This window comes from Notamacropus eugenii, chromosome 1 (genome assembly GCF_028372415.1).
Source record: "Notamacropus eugenii isolate mMacEug1 chromosome 1, mMacEug1.pri_v2, whole genome shotgun sequence".
NCBI lineage: Eukaryota > Metazoa > Chordata > Mammalia > Diprotodontia > Macropodidae > Notamacropus > Notamacropus eugenii.
The window spans coordinates 227,394,079-227,406,600 of NC_092872.1; the positions used below are offsets into that span (position 1 = coordinate 227,394,079).

A 12,522-nucleotide genomic window follows, 5' to 3' on the forward strand; every position below is an offset into this window, starting at 1 on the left:
AGTGATGCCATTTTGGTCCTCTTCAAGAACAAAGGATAACAACCAACCAACTTTAGGAAGATCGATTTGACAATTGAGTGGAGAATGAAACTAAAGAGACTTGAGGCAGGGAGACCTATCAGCAGGTTATTGCAATAGTCCAGGCACAAGGTGATATGGACCTGCACCATGGTCTTGGAGTTTTAGAGGAGAGAAGGGGGTGTATTTGAGAGATGTTATAAAGATATGTGTGGCATCAGACTTCATAGGAAGGAGATCTTAGAACCAACTGGTGGGATAAGTATCATAGACCTGATTATATTTAATCTTGACCTTTTAGGGTGGATAGGGAGGAGATTACATGTAAATATACACAGTATACACACAAGAGAACTATCTGTCTATCTATCTACCTATCTTTCTATCTACCTATCTACCTATCTATCCTATTTATCTATCAAGACATATCTAGATATCTACCCATATAGATACATATCTAGATATCAATATCTAGATAGATAGATAGATAGATAGATAGATAGATAGATAGATAGATAGATAGATAGATAGTAGATGGAAGGTAGTCTGAGAGGAAGGCACTAGTAGCTAGGGATACTGGAAGAGACTTCCTATAGATTAGAGCTGGGTCTTTAAGAAAACTAGGGAAGCTAAGAGATGGAGGTGAAGGGGACAAACATTCCAGGCATGGAGGGCAGCCAGTACAAAGGCACAGAGATAGGAGATATAGTGTCCTGTTCATGGAAGCAAGCCTTCATAGCCAGATCACAGAGGACATGGAGGGAATTGAGTCCACTACAATAGAGCCAAGTGTTTGGCTCATCTGCTTTCAGGGAAAAAAAAATGCCTTAATTGTTTTATATAATGTTCTGTTACTACATTTCCCTGTACTGACATAACTTGAATTTGAATTCATGGGATAGCCTACAGAACACCTTTAAGTATGGAGACAACTTGGTCCAATAGACACTGTGCTAGATCCAGAACCGAGAAAACGTGGGTTTGAGTTCTGGAACTGAGAAGCTATGGGGTTGAGTTCTGTCTCAAACACACTGGTGACATCTCAGTTCATCTCCCCTACCTTCAAGCAACTCTCTGGGATTGTTTAGAAATTCCAGAGAAGATGCTGGTCTCCACTGGAAGTGGAAGTTCTCCCTACACCAATGAAATCACATTTAGCCCCTATCCTCATCCTTGTCTCTAACTTATACTATTTACTAGTTTTGTGGCCATGGTCAAGTGACTTAATCCTTCTGAGCCTCAGTTTTCTCATCTATAAAATGGGAATAGTAACTCTTGTAATACCATATAGAGTAGATATCTCTCTATAGTGTGTATATATAAATACACACGTACACTCATGCACACACATATGCATACATACACACATATATGCAGATACACACATTGTCTATTCATTACTTACTTCCTTTGGTGAAGGAGAATAGGTGATAGTGCTGGAGGCACAGATTTTAATAAAATCCTGTCCATGGTAAAATACCTTGCAGATGTGCATGCTTTCCCCAAAGTAGAATTTTCTGACTCCCTTCCTTCTTCCCCTTTCCACCAATATCAGTGGTTGGCTGAGTTGTCAAGAAGTATCAGGGAAAGTTTTGGATGGTTTTCATCCATTGTATTACCCTTGAGAGTGTGGTTGTGATTGAAAGTTCAGTCAACCAATAACACTGGTGGAAAAGAAAAGGGAGGAGGAGCAGCAAATTCTACATCAGGTAGCCAGAAGATTATAGGAATGCTTGAAGATATAAAACTATCCCCTGAACACTTTTGTTCTCCAATAAGACAACAGAGCTTTGGGTCAAGTTGGCCATAATGTCGGAATGTGGGAACAACATTAGACACTTCAGAATGCTCGAACTATTGCCTGATGTCTCCACTGACTACTTTTAAGGAAGCGAGGTTGGGGAGAAAAGAGAACACCCTTGAGGCTCTAACTATATTCTGGATATACCTAAAATAGAAAAGACCCCCAAATGTCCAGCTATCACTCTGATTGAACACCAGAAACAAGAGGATTGTAGAATCAAATCATAGGAGCATTTATTTAGAACTAAAAGGTACCTCAAAGACCAGTGGACTTATTTTACAGATGGGGAAAGAAGCACAGAGGACAATTGACTTGCCTACGTCACAACAGTTAGTATCTGAGACAGAATTTGAACCCAGGTCTTTGCAACAAACCATCATAGATTATAGATTTAGAGCTGGAAGAAACCTCAGAGGCCATTTAGTCAAACCTTCTCACTTTAACAGATGAGGAAACTGAGGCCCAGGATGGCTAAGAGATATGTTTAAAGTAATTGTTTCTCTCTACTCTGCTAGTTCTTAGAAGCATTCTTTTATGACATCTCTCCAAGGAACATACTGTTCAACATTATTTAACCTTCCTGAAATGCCAAGTGGGCATGTTTTGCCAGACAGAATTGTCAATATGTTCTACCAAGAAAGTCACTTTATTTTGGTTTATTCAGAGGTTATTCAAGAATTACTTTTTGTCTTTGTCTTTAAAAGAGACAGTTCCCAGAAGGGATTTCCCCTAGAAATGATAAAGGGAGAGGAACGTGGAAGAGTAACTCCAAAGCTCATTTTATTTCCTCATGAGCCCATCTTACTGTAGCAGATGGCGCATGGACTGTTGTCTATGACCACTAATTGGCATAGACTACTGGGCATGGAGTCAGTGAGACCTAAAGCCAAATCTAGCCTCAGACACTTTCTATCTCTGTGAGCCTGACCACGTCCCTTAACTTCCATCTGCCTCAGTTTTCTAAATTGTAAACTGAGGATAATAATAGCACCTACCTCCCAGGTGTGTTGGAGGATCAAACAAAGTAATATTTGTAGTGTGCTTAGACCAGTTCCAGGCATATAGTTGGTACTTAAGAAATACTTGTTTCCATCCTGTGACACCTGGACAGTTCTATGATTCTCTCTCTCTGTCTCTCTGTCAGTCTCTCTCTGTCTGTCTCTCTGTCTCTGTCTCTCTCTGTCTCTCTGTCTCTCTCTCTGTCTCTCTGTCAGTCTCTCTGTCTGTCTCTCTGTCTCTGTCTCTCTCTCTTTCTCTCTGTCTCTCTCTCTCTGTCTGTCTCCTTCTGTCTGTCTCTCACTCACTGTTGCACACAGGTGCTAGAGTTTCTATCTGATCATCATCTGGCATCGAAGATATTTCAGAAAATCTCTGACTATTGCAGTCAGTCAGAAAGCCATATTCTTCTGTTCCCCAGTGTGTTTGCTACATTACGCCAGAGTCTTTTTTGTCATGGGCCTTTGTTTTCATGCATTGCAGCTCCTTCTGTTTCTGTCCCACAGATGCCATCTTTTTTTATTTTTTAAGTATCATTGATGCCTTTTGTTGCTACAGCACCGTCATTTTTAGAAATATTGCCATCTCTCAGGAATTGAATCCTCTTTTGTAACTAAGGAAAACAGTTAAGCAAACATGCCTGGCAGGGTGACCTTTTCTACTGAGAAGATCATAGACCCAGAGTTGGAAGGGGCCCAAAGATCATCTAGCTCAACCCCCTCCTTTACAGTTGAGGAAACTGAGACCCAGAGAGGTAAGTAACTTGTCCAAGGTAACCCAGGGAGTAGTTGTCAGAAGGGACATTTAAACTCAGTTTTTTCTGACTCTAAAACCAATTTCTCTCCACAGTACCATGCTAATGGATAGCAGAGAGGTACAGTTCAATTTCATTATCTGGTCTCTGGGACCAAAGTACACAGGCCCCCTCTGAGCTCCTGCTTTACTTTCTGCTTTCCTGTGAAGAAAGTCCAGTGACTAGTGGATTGCTAAGGAATGTGCCAGGCTTCCTCTGCCACTATTTTGCTAGACCTGTAGTGAAAAGCTCTGTTCCTATCTATAATATTGCTATGCCCTTTGAAACGCACATCCATCATGCTCTCTGTCCACATACAAAATTCATGGCTGGTTTTGAATATCTGAAAAGGTTTTGGTTGTTGGGATTCACCTTGAGGAGCCCAGGAGGTATTTTCAGTCCAGCCACTTGGGGAGGGAGTATCCCTTGGCCTTAATCTTGATTTAATCATATAGTTGGCATTCTCAGTCCACCTTAACTAGAATGTTTTTTATGGAGTTGCTCTCATTAGACTATTTCTTAGTGTACAGAATGTAACAATAGCCAAGGAGAAATGAGCCTCTGGCTCTGAAATGGCATTTGACTGTATAGAATTCTAGCTATGACAGATGGAACTGTTTCATGAAATGGAGTGAGATTTCTTGGGGAGGTTTGTGCCATTTTAGGATTAAATGACTAGTGGTGTTTTTTTATCATCCCATGCTGAAAGAATTTTTTCCTCTCCCTTTACTCCATAACTAAGGAAGCTGAGACTCACAGGGGTGGTGGGATTGTCCCAAGGTTATACAGCTAGTGTGTGGCTGAGGTGGGACAGGAGTCCAGGTGCCCTGTCTCCCACCTCAGTGCTATTTCAGGAGCACCTGAATTCAAATTCAACCTCAGGCACTTGATAGCTGTGAGACCCCAGGGAAAGTCACTTAACCTTGTCTCATACTTACAATCTGTGTGACCCTGAACAGATCACTTAACCCTGTTTGTCTTAGTTTCTCATCTGTAAAATCAGCTGGAGAAGGAAAAGGTAAACCACTCCAGTATCTTTGTCAAGAAAACCCCAATAGGGTCACAGAGAGTCAGACATGACTAATTGATCAAATAACAGTGACTAAAATCAAGGCAGCTAGGTAGGGCAGTGAGTAGAGCACTGGTACTGCAGTTAGGAGGATCTGAGTTCAAATTTGCCCTCAGATATTTACTAGCTGTGTGACCCTGAAGAAATGACTTGAACCTGATGATATTAAAAAAGTAGTGGCTTCTTGGGACCCCTTTCTCTAGCAAAACTGGACAAGTTCTGTTTTCATTCTGTGACTTTGACTCTTTCAAGCTCTTACCTTCCTTCTTTAGTTTATAGGCAGGCAGATGGTAACCATCACTACCACCACCACCATCACCACCATAACAGTGCTAGAGCTTTCCCTCTGTTGATTACCTCCATTTTATCTTAAATATATCTTGATTGTACATAGTTGTTTTTTTGTTGTAGCCCTACTAAATTGTGAGCTCCTTGGGGTCAGGACCTGTCTTTTGCCTTTCCATGCATCCCTTGTACTTAGCATCATGCCTGGCACACAGTAGGTGATTAATAAATGCTTATTGCCTGACTAGCTGGTGTTTTCAATATTCCAAAGCATTTTACAAATATTATTTCATTTTTATCTTCACCACAAACCTGGGAGGAAGATGCTATTATTAGCCCACATTAGTTACAAGTTTCTTGGTTTGGGTTAGTTTTAAGTTGTATCTGACCTTATATTAGACAAATGAGGCAGAGAGAAGATATTTCCCTAGGGGCATAAATAAGAAAAATATAAAAAGTTTTAAAAACTAAATACCATTGCCTGGATTAGGAATTGAACAAGGCCATCATGTGTTCACCTGGGGTGTAGGCCTCTGCCCAACTTACCTGAGAAATGTGTATTATAATGTTCATATTTGCTTTTCTTCCCCTGCAGGCTTTGACTTCAAGACCTGCAATGTGCTGGTAGCCCTGGAACAACAGTCTCCAGATATTGCCCAGTGTCTCCATTTAGACAGAAATGAAGAAGATGTTGGGGCTGGAGACCAGGTGACTAAGCGTTATTCACTGTAGCAAAGCCCTAATTCAGTCCCAGTTAGTCAATTACTGTATCTGTTCTTTTCAGGGAGAAAATGGTCTCTGTTTTTAGAATACGTCAATTATTTAAATTTCTTACCTGTTGATATCTCATGGTATTTGCTTTTTCTATGTTCTTATTTCTATCCAGTTATAAATTGTGGGGTAAGGCCAGTATGTTACAGGACCAACAACAGCTTTTCCTGCTCCTTAACCCTCCATCCCCATGTCCTCAAATAAACTTCCCTCATTGATTTCCAAGCTGCTTAGGGATTTAGGAAGAACTTTTAAGCTTTGTATAAGAGGATATTATTCCTTCTCTTTTTCAGTTCTCAGTATCCTCCCTCAAAGAAGGATTAATTTACTATGTGGTATTTGCAGTGGGTTGGATGGCTAACAATGTGAATATGGCCTGATGGACAGAAAACTCTGAGAGAGTAATTAAAAGTAATACAAAATAAACTTAATAAGTATTAAAAGCTCAGAATCACCACCTAAGTCTCATGTTACGTATAAATTTGATGACCATACATCAAACACAGGATACAGGGATGTGCTGAAACCAATACCCACTGGCTCCTGAGAACCAATTGTTAAATTTACTATGTGAGAATTTATAGTTTGGAAATTGGCAAATACTATAAATCTGAGCTTGATTGATTGTTGATTGATTACACTTAAGAAAGTGCTGGAAAAAATGTTAATGATGCAAATTAAACTAAATATATGTCATGTATACTTTTTTTTCCCCAGACAGCTGGTTGTTAAATATTTACCAGCATACTTCTTATTATAGAGCATGAGAAACTCATAAAGTCATATAATATATATGATCTTTATATAGAGAAGGCCATGTGGTCTAACAGGATGCATGTTGGAGTCAATAGAGAGCTAAATGTAAATCCTGCCTTAGATATTTACCAGCTGGATGATCATGAGACAGTAACTTAGTCTCTCTGAAACTCAGTTTCCTCCTCTGTAAAATGGGATGATAGCACATATTTTCTAGAGTTGTGAGATTTAAGTGAGACAACATATATATATGTATAACATGTATAATGCTTCCCAAGTCTTAATTCACTACATAAGTGTAAGCTTTTATTATTGTGAGAATTAGCATGGCATGATGGATAGAAAGATCAATTTGTCATTGGCCTGCCTATGTATCCCTGAGTTAGTCACTTAATTTCTCAGACCTATAAATAATTCTCTAACACTCTAAATTTAAGAGAAGGTACCAACCTGCATTGATAGAGGGGATCCCCCATCTGGCCATTTATCTTTGGTAGAAGAGCTGAACACTGAACAAAAGGTTTAACTTGGAGATATTGTAGTCTAGAAATAAATCATTCTGAATAATAAATTAGATCAAATCTCAAACTCTTATCTATTTGACATAGTTTCTATGATAAATCTTTAGACTTGCCATGAGGAAAAACTAAACTAGGTGGGTTGTGGTAATTGATGCCTAAGACAGATCTAAGAACACCATTTGTCTTATCTGTAATGGTGGGAACCACTTGGAGACTGAGGAGGAATGGTCAGGTTGGTATGAGAAGAACCAGAAGGAAGCAATGCCAGGAAGATGCAGGAAGGAGATAGTCTTTAAGGGCTATAGTCAGCAGTACCAGGCATTTCAGAGAACACGAGGATGAGAACTGAGAAAAGGAAACTAGTTAGAGCAAATGAATGATCTTTGGTGACCTTGCAGAGAAGTTTTGATAGAATAGTGGGATCAGAAACCAGATTACAAAGGGTTGAGAGGTGATTGGGAGATGAGGAAGTAGAGGCAATGGGAAGCTTTACTTTCTTGGAGTTTGGCTGTGAAAAAGAGGAGAGATAGATGTGTGAAAATCTATTTTAAAAAATATATAATGAAGAAGGAAAAAAAAAACAGTCCATGCACATTCTTCTTTTGGACTGAAATCTGGATGTTTGGTATATAATATATTTAGTTCTAAAAGCATAAATGAAAAGAGATGGAGACATAATGTCACAGCAAAATACCACAGATAAAACAACTTCCCAGTGGTTGTGAGTCTGACTTCGTTTAAACTGAAATGGAATGCAATTGAGTGGCTTCCAAGTGGAAGACTGCTCAACGGGGCTCATAACTAATCCATGTCTATTTACTGTGTTTCAAGTTGATCAATTTCTCATTTTCCTCATGGATAATGAACGCTAATGTCCAAAGTAAAAAATCCTTTTGTAATTTTATTAGACAACAAAATGAGCATTTCTTAAGTCTAATGGAGTTTCAGAATCTGCAAAGGTCAGCTTTGAGAATTAAATGGCAAGTTCAAGGAGCTCAAATGCTGAGGCCTGCATTTTTTGGCCTTCATCTATCTTTATGTGTTTATAAATGACTAAATTTAAATTTGGTTGGTTTGAGACTGAATGGATTCCTACTTTTGAAATGAGAAACACCCTCTTTTAATAAGCACATCTATTCAGAGAGCAATTATTTTCTTTTGCATCCAACTATTAAACACACTTTACATTTAAATGAACTTGATGCCTCCCCGAGAGTATGTCCTTCTCTGTCACTTACCTTGAGAATGGGGACATTTTGGCAGAACTTGTTAAGGGACCTGAGAGGAGTTAGCAACTGAAACAAGGAGTTGTAGACATTTAAGAGACAATTAAACCTAGGGTATAGCACCCTATAGTTGGGACACTAAACTGTTTTCTTCTCCTCTCCCTTTCTTCTTTCCTTCTTCATGTAGGGTTTGATGTTTGGCTATGCCACAGATGAGACAGAAGAATGTATGCCTCTCACAATTATACTTGCTCATAAGCTCAATGCCCGGATGGCAGATCTGAGGCGCGCAGGGGTTCTCCCCTGGCTAAGACCTGACTCCAAAACACAGGTAAGTCTTTCTTGGATTCACTATAGAGGACCACTGAACAAAAAAGAAAAATCTCAACAACCTCAAACTCTTCTTAAATTACGTTCCCTGATGGATCAAAATGGTATACTCAGAGACACAAAGATTAATTTTTAATCTCTTTTCATTATGAAATTAGCAATTATCCCAAAACATGAATATTTCAATGTACAAAGAATAGAAGAGAGTTGGCCCCTTTAGATTGGGGGCAGTCTTTTGTGTAGTCTTGAGATGGGGTGGTGGTGGTGGTAAATGAAGTATCAGAGCCCTTGTGATGAAGCTATTCCAGGTCACCTTAGAGAGGATAAGAATGAGGAGAAACAGCAATAGAATAGTGGGACACTCTCCAGAGGACCTTCAACCATGGTCAGTTCCATGGTCAATTCCAGTCACACTACTGCTGCTACTACTACTGCTACTACTACCACTACTATTACTACTACTACTACTACCATCATTTATGTGAAGTCTTCAAAGCACTTTACATATGTTATTTCACTTGATCCTCACAACAACCATGAAAGGTAGATACTATTTATCATGCCCATTTTATAGATGAGACCGATGGAGGTTAAGTGATGTACCCATGGTCACAGAGTAAGTAAATTTCTGAGAGAAGATTTGAATTCAGGTCTACCTGATGCAAAATTCTGAGTTCTGTGCACCATACCTCACTTGGAGGAGGGGGATGGAGCAGGAAGAAGTGAGCCTTAAGTGAAAGGTATCCTTATTTAACAGATGAGTTGGGGGTGAGGCAGCATGGAGGTATGGGCAGAGGCCAGTATGTTTCAGTTGTGTGTAGTGGCATTGGGCAATTCTCAGGATAAGCTTCAGGAAGTTGGGGCAGGAGAGGGTTAGATATTCCCTCATTGAAGGATCCTCATGGTAGAAGGTGGAAATGAACATAGGAGGGGCTTCCTGCTATTACAGTGGCACTGGACACCTCCAAAGGAGATGAGAGGAGGCAAGGAAGTAATTAGGAGTATGGTATTGGGAAGGAATTCTAAAAGTGTCTCATAGGTCAACATTGACAGAGAACCAAGAGTGCTTAGGATGACTCACTGGGGAATCATTGTGGCTCCCTTATCCTAATATGTTGATGTCAGAGACTTTTAATTACTAATTCCAGTTTTTTTCCTCCATCCTCATTCTCCTTGATTTTTCTGTAGCACATATTGACCACTTCTTTCTTCGAACTTCCTTTGGCCTCCATGACATTATTGTATTGTTTTCTTATCTCTGACCACTCTTTCTGTCTCCTTCTAAGGTTTTCTTTCCTTCTTCAGACTATAGTTAATCTCTGTAATTTTTTTTAGTTACGTCCAAAATTTTGGAGTTGTCTTGGACATAATTTTCTTCTTTCTCCTGATAATCAGTTAGTCACTAAAACAGGCAATTTTCCCCTTGAAATGAGTCTCAAATTCCTTCCTTTCTTTATGTCATCATTGCCATTATTAAGACCTCAGCCTTTACCAACTGACTCATATCAATATAATAGCTTCCTAACTGATCTTCCTATAATCAGTTACACCATCTGCCAGGCAGCTAGGTGGTATAATAGGAAAGACCTGAGCTTGAATCCTGCCTCAGCCACTTACTAGCTGTGTGACCCTGGGCAAGTCACTTATGCCCTCTGTATCTCACTTTTCTCATCTCTAAAATAAGGGAATTGGATGGGATGATCTCTAAAGTCACTTCTAGTTTTAAGTCTATGATCCTATGATTTCCTCACTTCTTTCCATACACAGCTACCAGATTAGATTCCCTAAAGTATGACTTTCACAATTTCATGTCTGCTCAAAAACTGTTAGTGTTTTCCTCTTTTCCATTAAACAAAGCCAACATGATTTAGTAAGATCAAGTTCTGAGACAGTGAATCCTAATTCACTTTCCAAATATGATGATCTACTCTTTCACATGATCCTTCCACACTCTATCACTTGAACATGCTTTTTGTTGAAACCGTTCTCCCTTCCTGAAGAACCTTCCCTTCTCTCATCTGTCTATTGCATTCTTACCTAGCCTTCAGAGTTTACATCCTCATTTCTTGGTGAAGCCTCCTCTGACTTCACCAGTCTGGGGTAATCTTTGCCTTCTTTGACCTGCTACCCCTGACTCTTTGTCATGAAAATGTCTCTTATCTATGTGCTGTTTTCCAGTGGAAGTATTTTTATAGGTAATTTTAAAAAATTCGCCAACTAGATTGAAAACTTTTTGAGGACAAGATCATTAATTTCTTTTTATCATCTGTAGCACTTGACCCTGAATTTTGTATATTGTACCATTCAATAAACACTTCAGATTTCATTTATGCCCTAGCAGCAGGAGCTTAGCCACCTTGCCTCCGGGCAGAGTTTTGAAGGTGAAATTTTTAATTAATTGGTGCAATGGACATCAGAGTACATACTATTTAAAAAAACCCAAACAAATAGGTAGAATACTGTCTTTTGGTTTCTTTAGTCATATGCATGTAATCTCAGCTAGATATTTCATCAGCAGTGGAGATATTTTTTAAAGGTCATTCTCAAGATCCTTCCCTTTGGGAGAGTAACATGGGGATAGATTGGGATAAGAAATTTAAAAAATATATTTTTTATTGCACCAAGTAAGATTAACAAACATGTGGTCTGATCTTACATGTGTACAGATATTAAAATAGGATGGGATTCACAGAAAAGAAAATCCTGGAGTTGAGCTGTCAGGAAGTGAGAGGAACCACCTGAGTTTTCCTTTTTCTTGGGTGATCAATGAAAAGTGAAATATATACTTGCAGTGCATTTAGTAGGAGGGGATTATCCATTTTACTTGGATAAGAAGCAAATTACTTTCCTTGCTCCTGTACTAAGAAATGGAATGTTCCAGGATCTGGAAAGGAGAGAGAGAGGGCAAACATTGATCCAAAGCCAAGCTTCTTGTGGATTTCCACTACCCTGAGGACATGAAGGATACACATACACATTTTTTTTTTTTTGGCCAAGTCTTACAAGGCTTACTTGCCTTCTCAATCAATTGCAACATGAATGAATTACCATTCATGATTTGTGCTAGCATAGGTTGTTCCAAAGATTCCTGAAAGGAGATTGATGTTCATCCCAAGCTTTTCTTCATCTAGAGATTAGACATTTGACAATGGGAGCTTCTCTACTAATATTCCAGGTAACTCTCTGAGCTATCTTTCTCTGGTCCCATTCCCATGGAGTTTCTATTTTCAGTCAAGATTTTTTTTGGTAGTACAGGTCTGAAGTCAAGAAGACAAGGTACAAATCCTACCCCTAACAACACCTACTATCTGTGTGACCTTGTGCAAGTCTCTTAACTTCCCTGGACCTCAGTTTTCTTCATCTATAAAATATTTTATGATCTCTGTGATTCCTTCCAACTTTAGATCTATGACAAGTGCTTCCTTCTGGGCAACATTGTTTTACTCATTATTGATGATCCGATGAGAACAGGAATGACTGAGAGTGTTTAGTTTTTTAGTTGTATCTGACTGTGACTCCATTTGGGATTTTCTTGGCAGAGCTACCAGAGCAGTTTACCATTTCCTTCTCCAGCTCATTTTATAGATGAGGAAACTGAGGCAAACAGGGTTAAGTGACTTGCCCAGGGCCATACAACTAGTTAGTATTGAAGGCTGTATTTGAACTCAGGACGATGAGTCTTCCTGATTCCAAGCACAGTGCTCTATCCACTGCCCACCCAGCTGTGCTCTATCCACTGCCCACCCAGCTGTGCTCTATCCACTGCCCACCCAGCTGCTCCTTGACTAAGAGTGTGCATGTTCTTTTTCACCTGGACAGTATAACATTTGTGTTATTTTTCATAATGACAGGCATTAATTACCCTTGTCTCCCTCTTCCTTCCTATTCCTACTTGTTTCAAGGGTCTAACATGAAGCTCCACTGAGCCCTGGGTTGTAATACTGCAACTTAGC

General features: G+C 39.4%; 1 protein-coding gene across 1 annotated transcript in view; it reads left to right on the forward strand.

The window, feature by feature from the left end:
- Positions 1-12,522, forward strand: part of MAT1A (methionine adenosyltransferase 1A) — a 40,964-nt gene that overhangs the window by 15,645 nt on the left and 12,797 nt on the right. The window contains exons 4-5 of the mRNA XM_072627990.1: positions 5,561-5,673; positions 8,427-8,570. Coding sequence (XP_072484091.1) covers positions 5,561-5,673; positions 8,427-8,570 — 257 coding nt within the window. The remainder of the gene's footprint in view (positions 1-5,560; positions 5,674-8,426; positions 8,571-12,522) is intronic.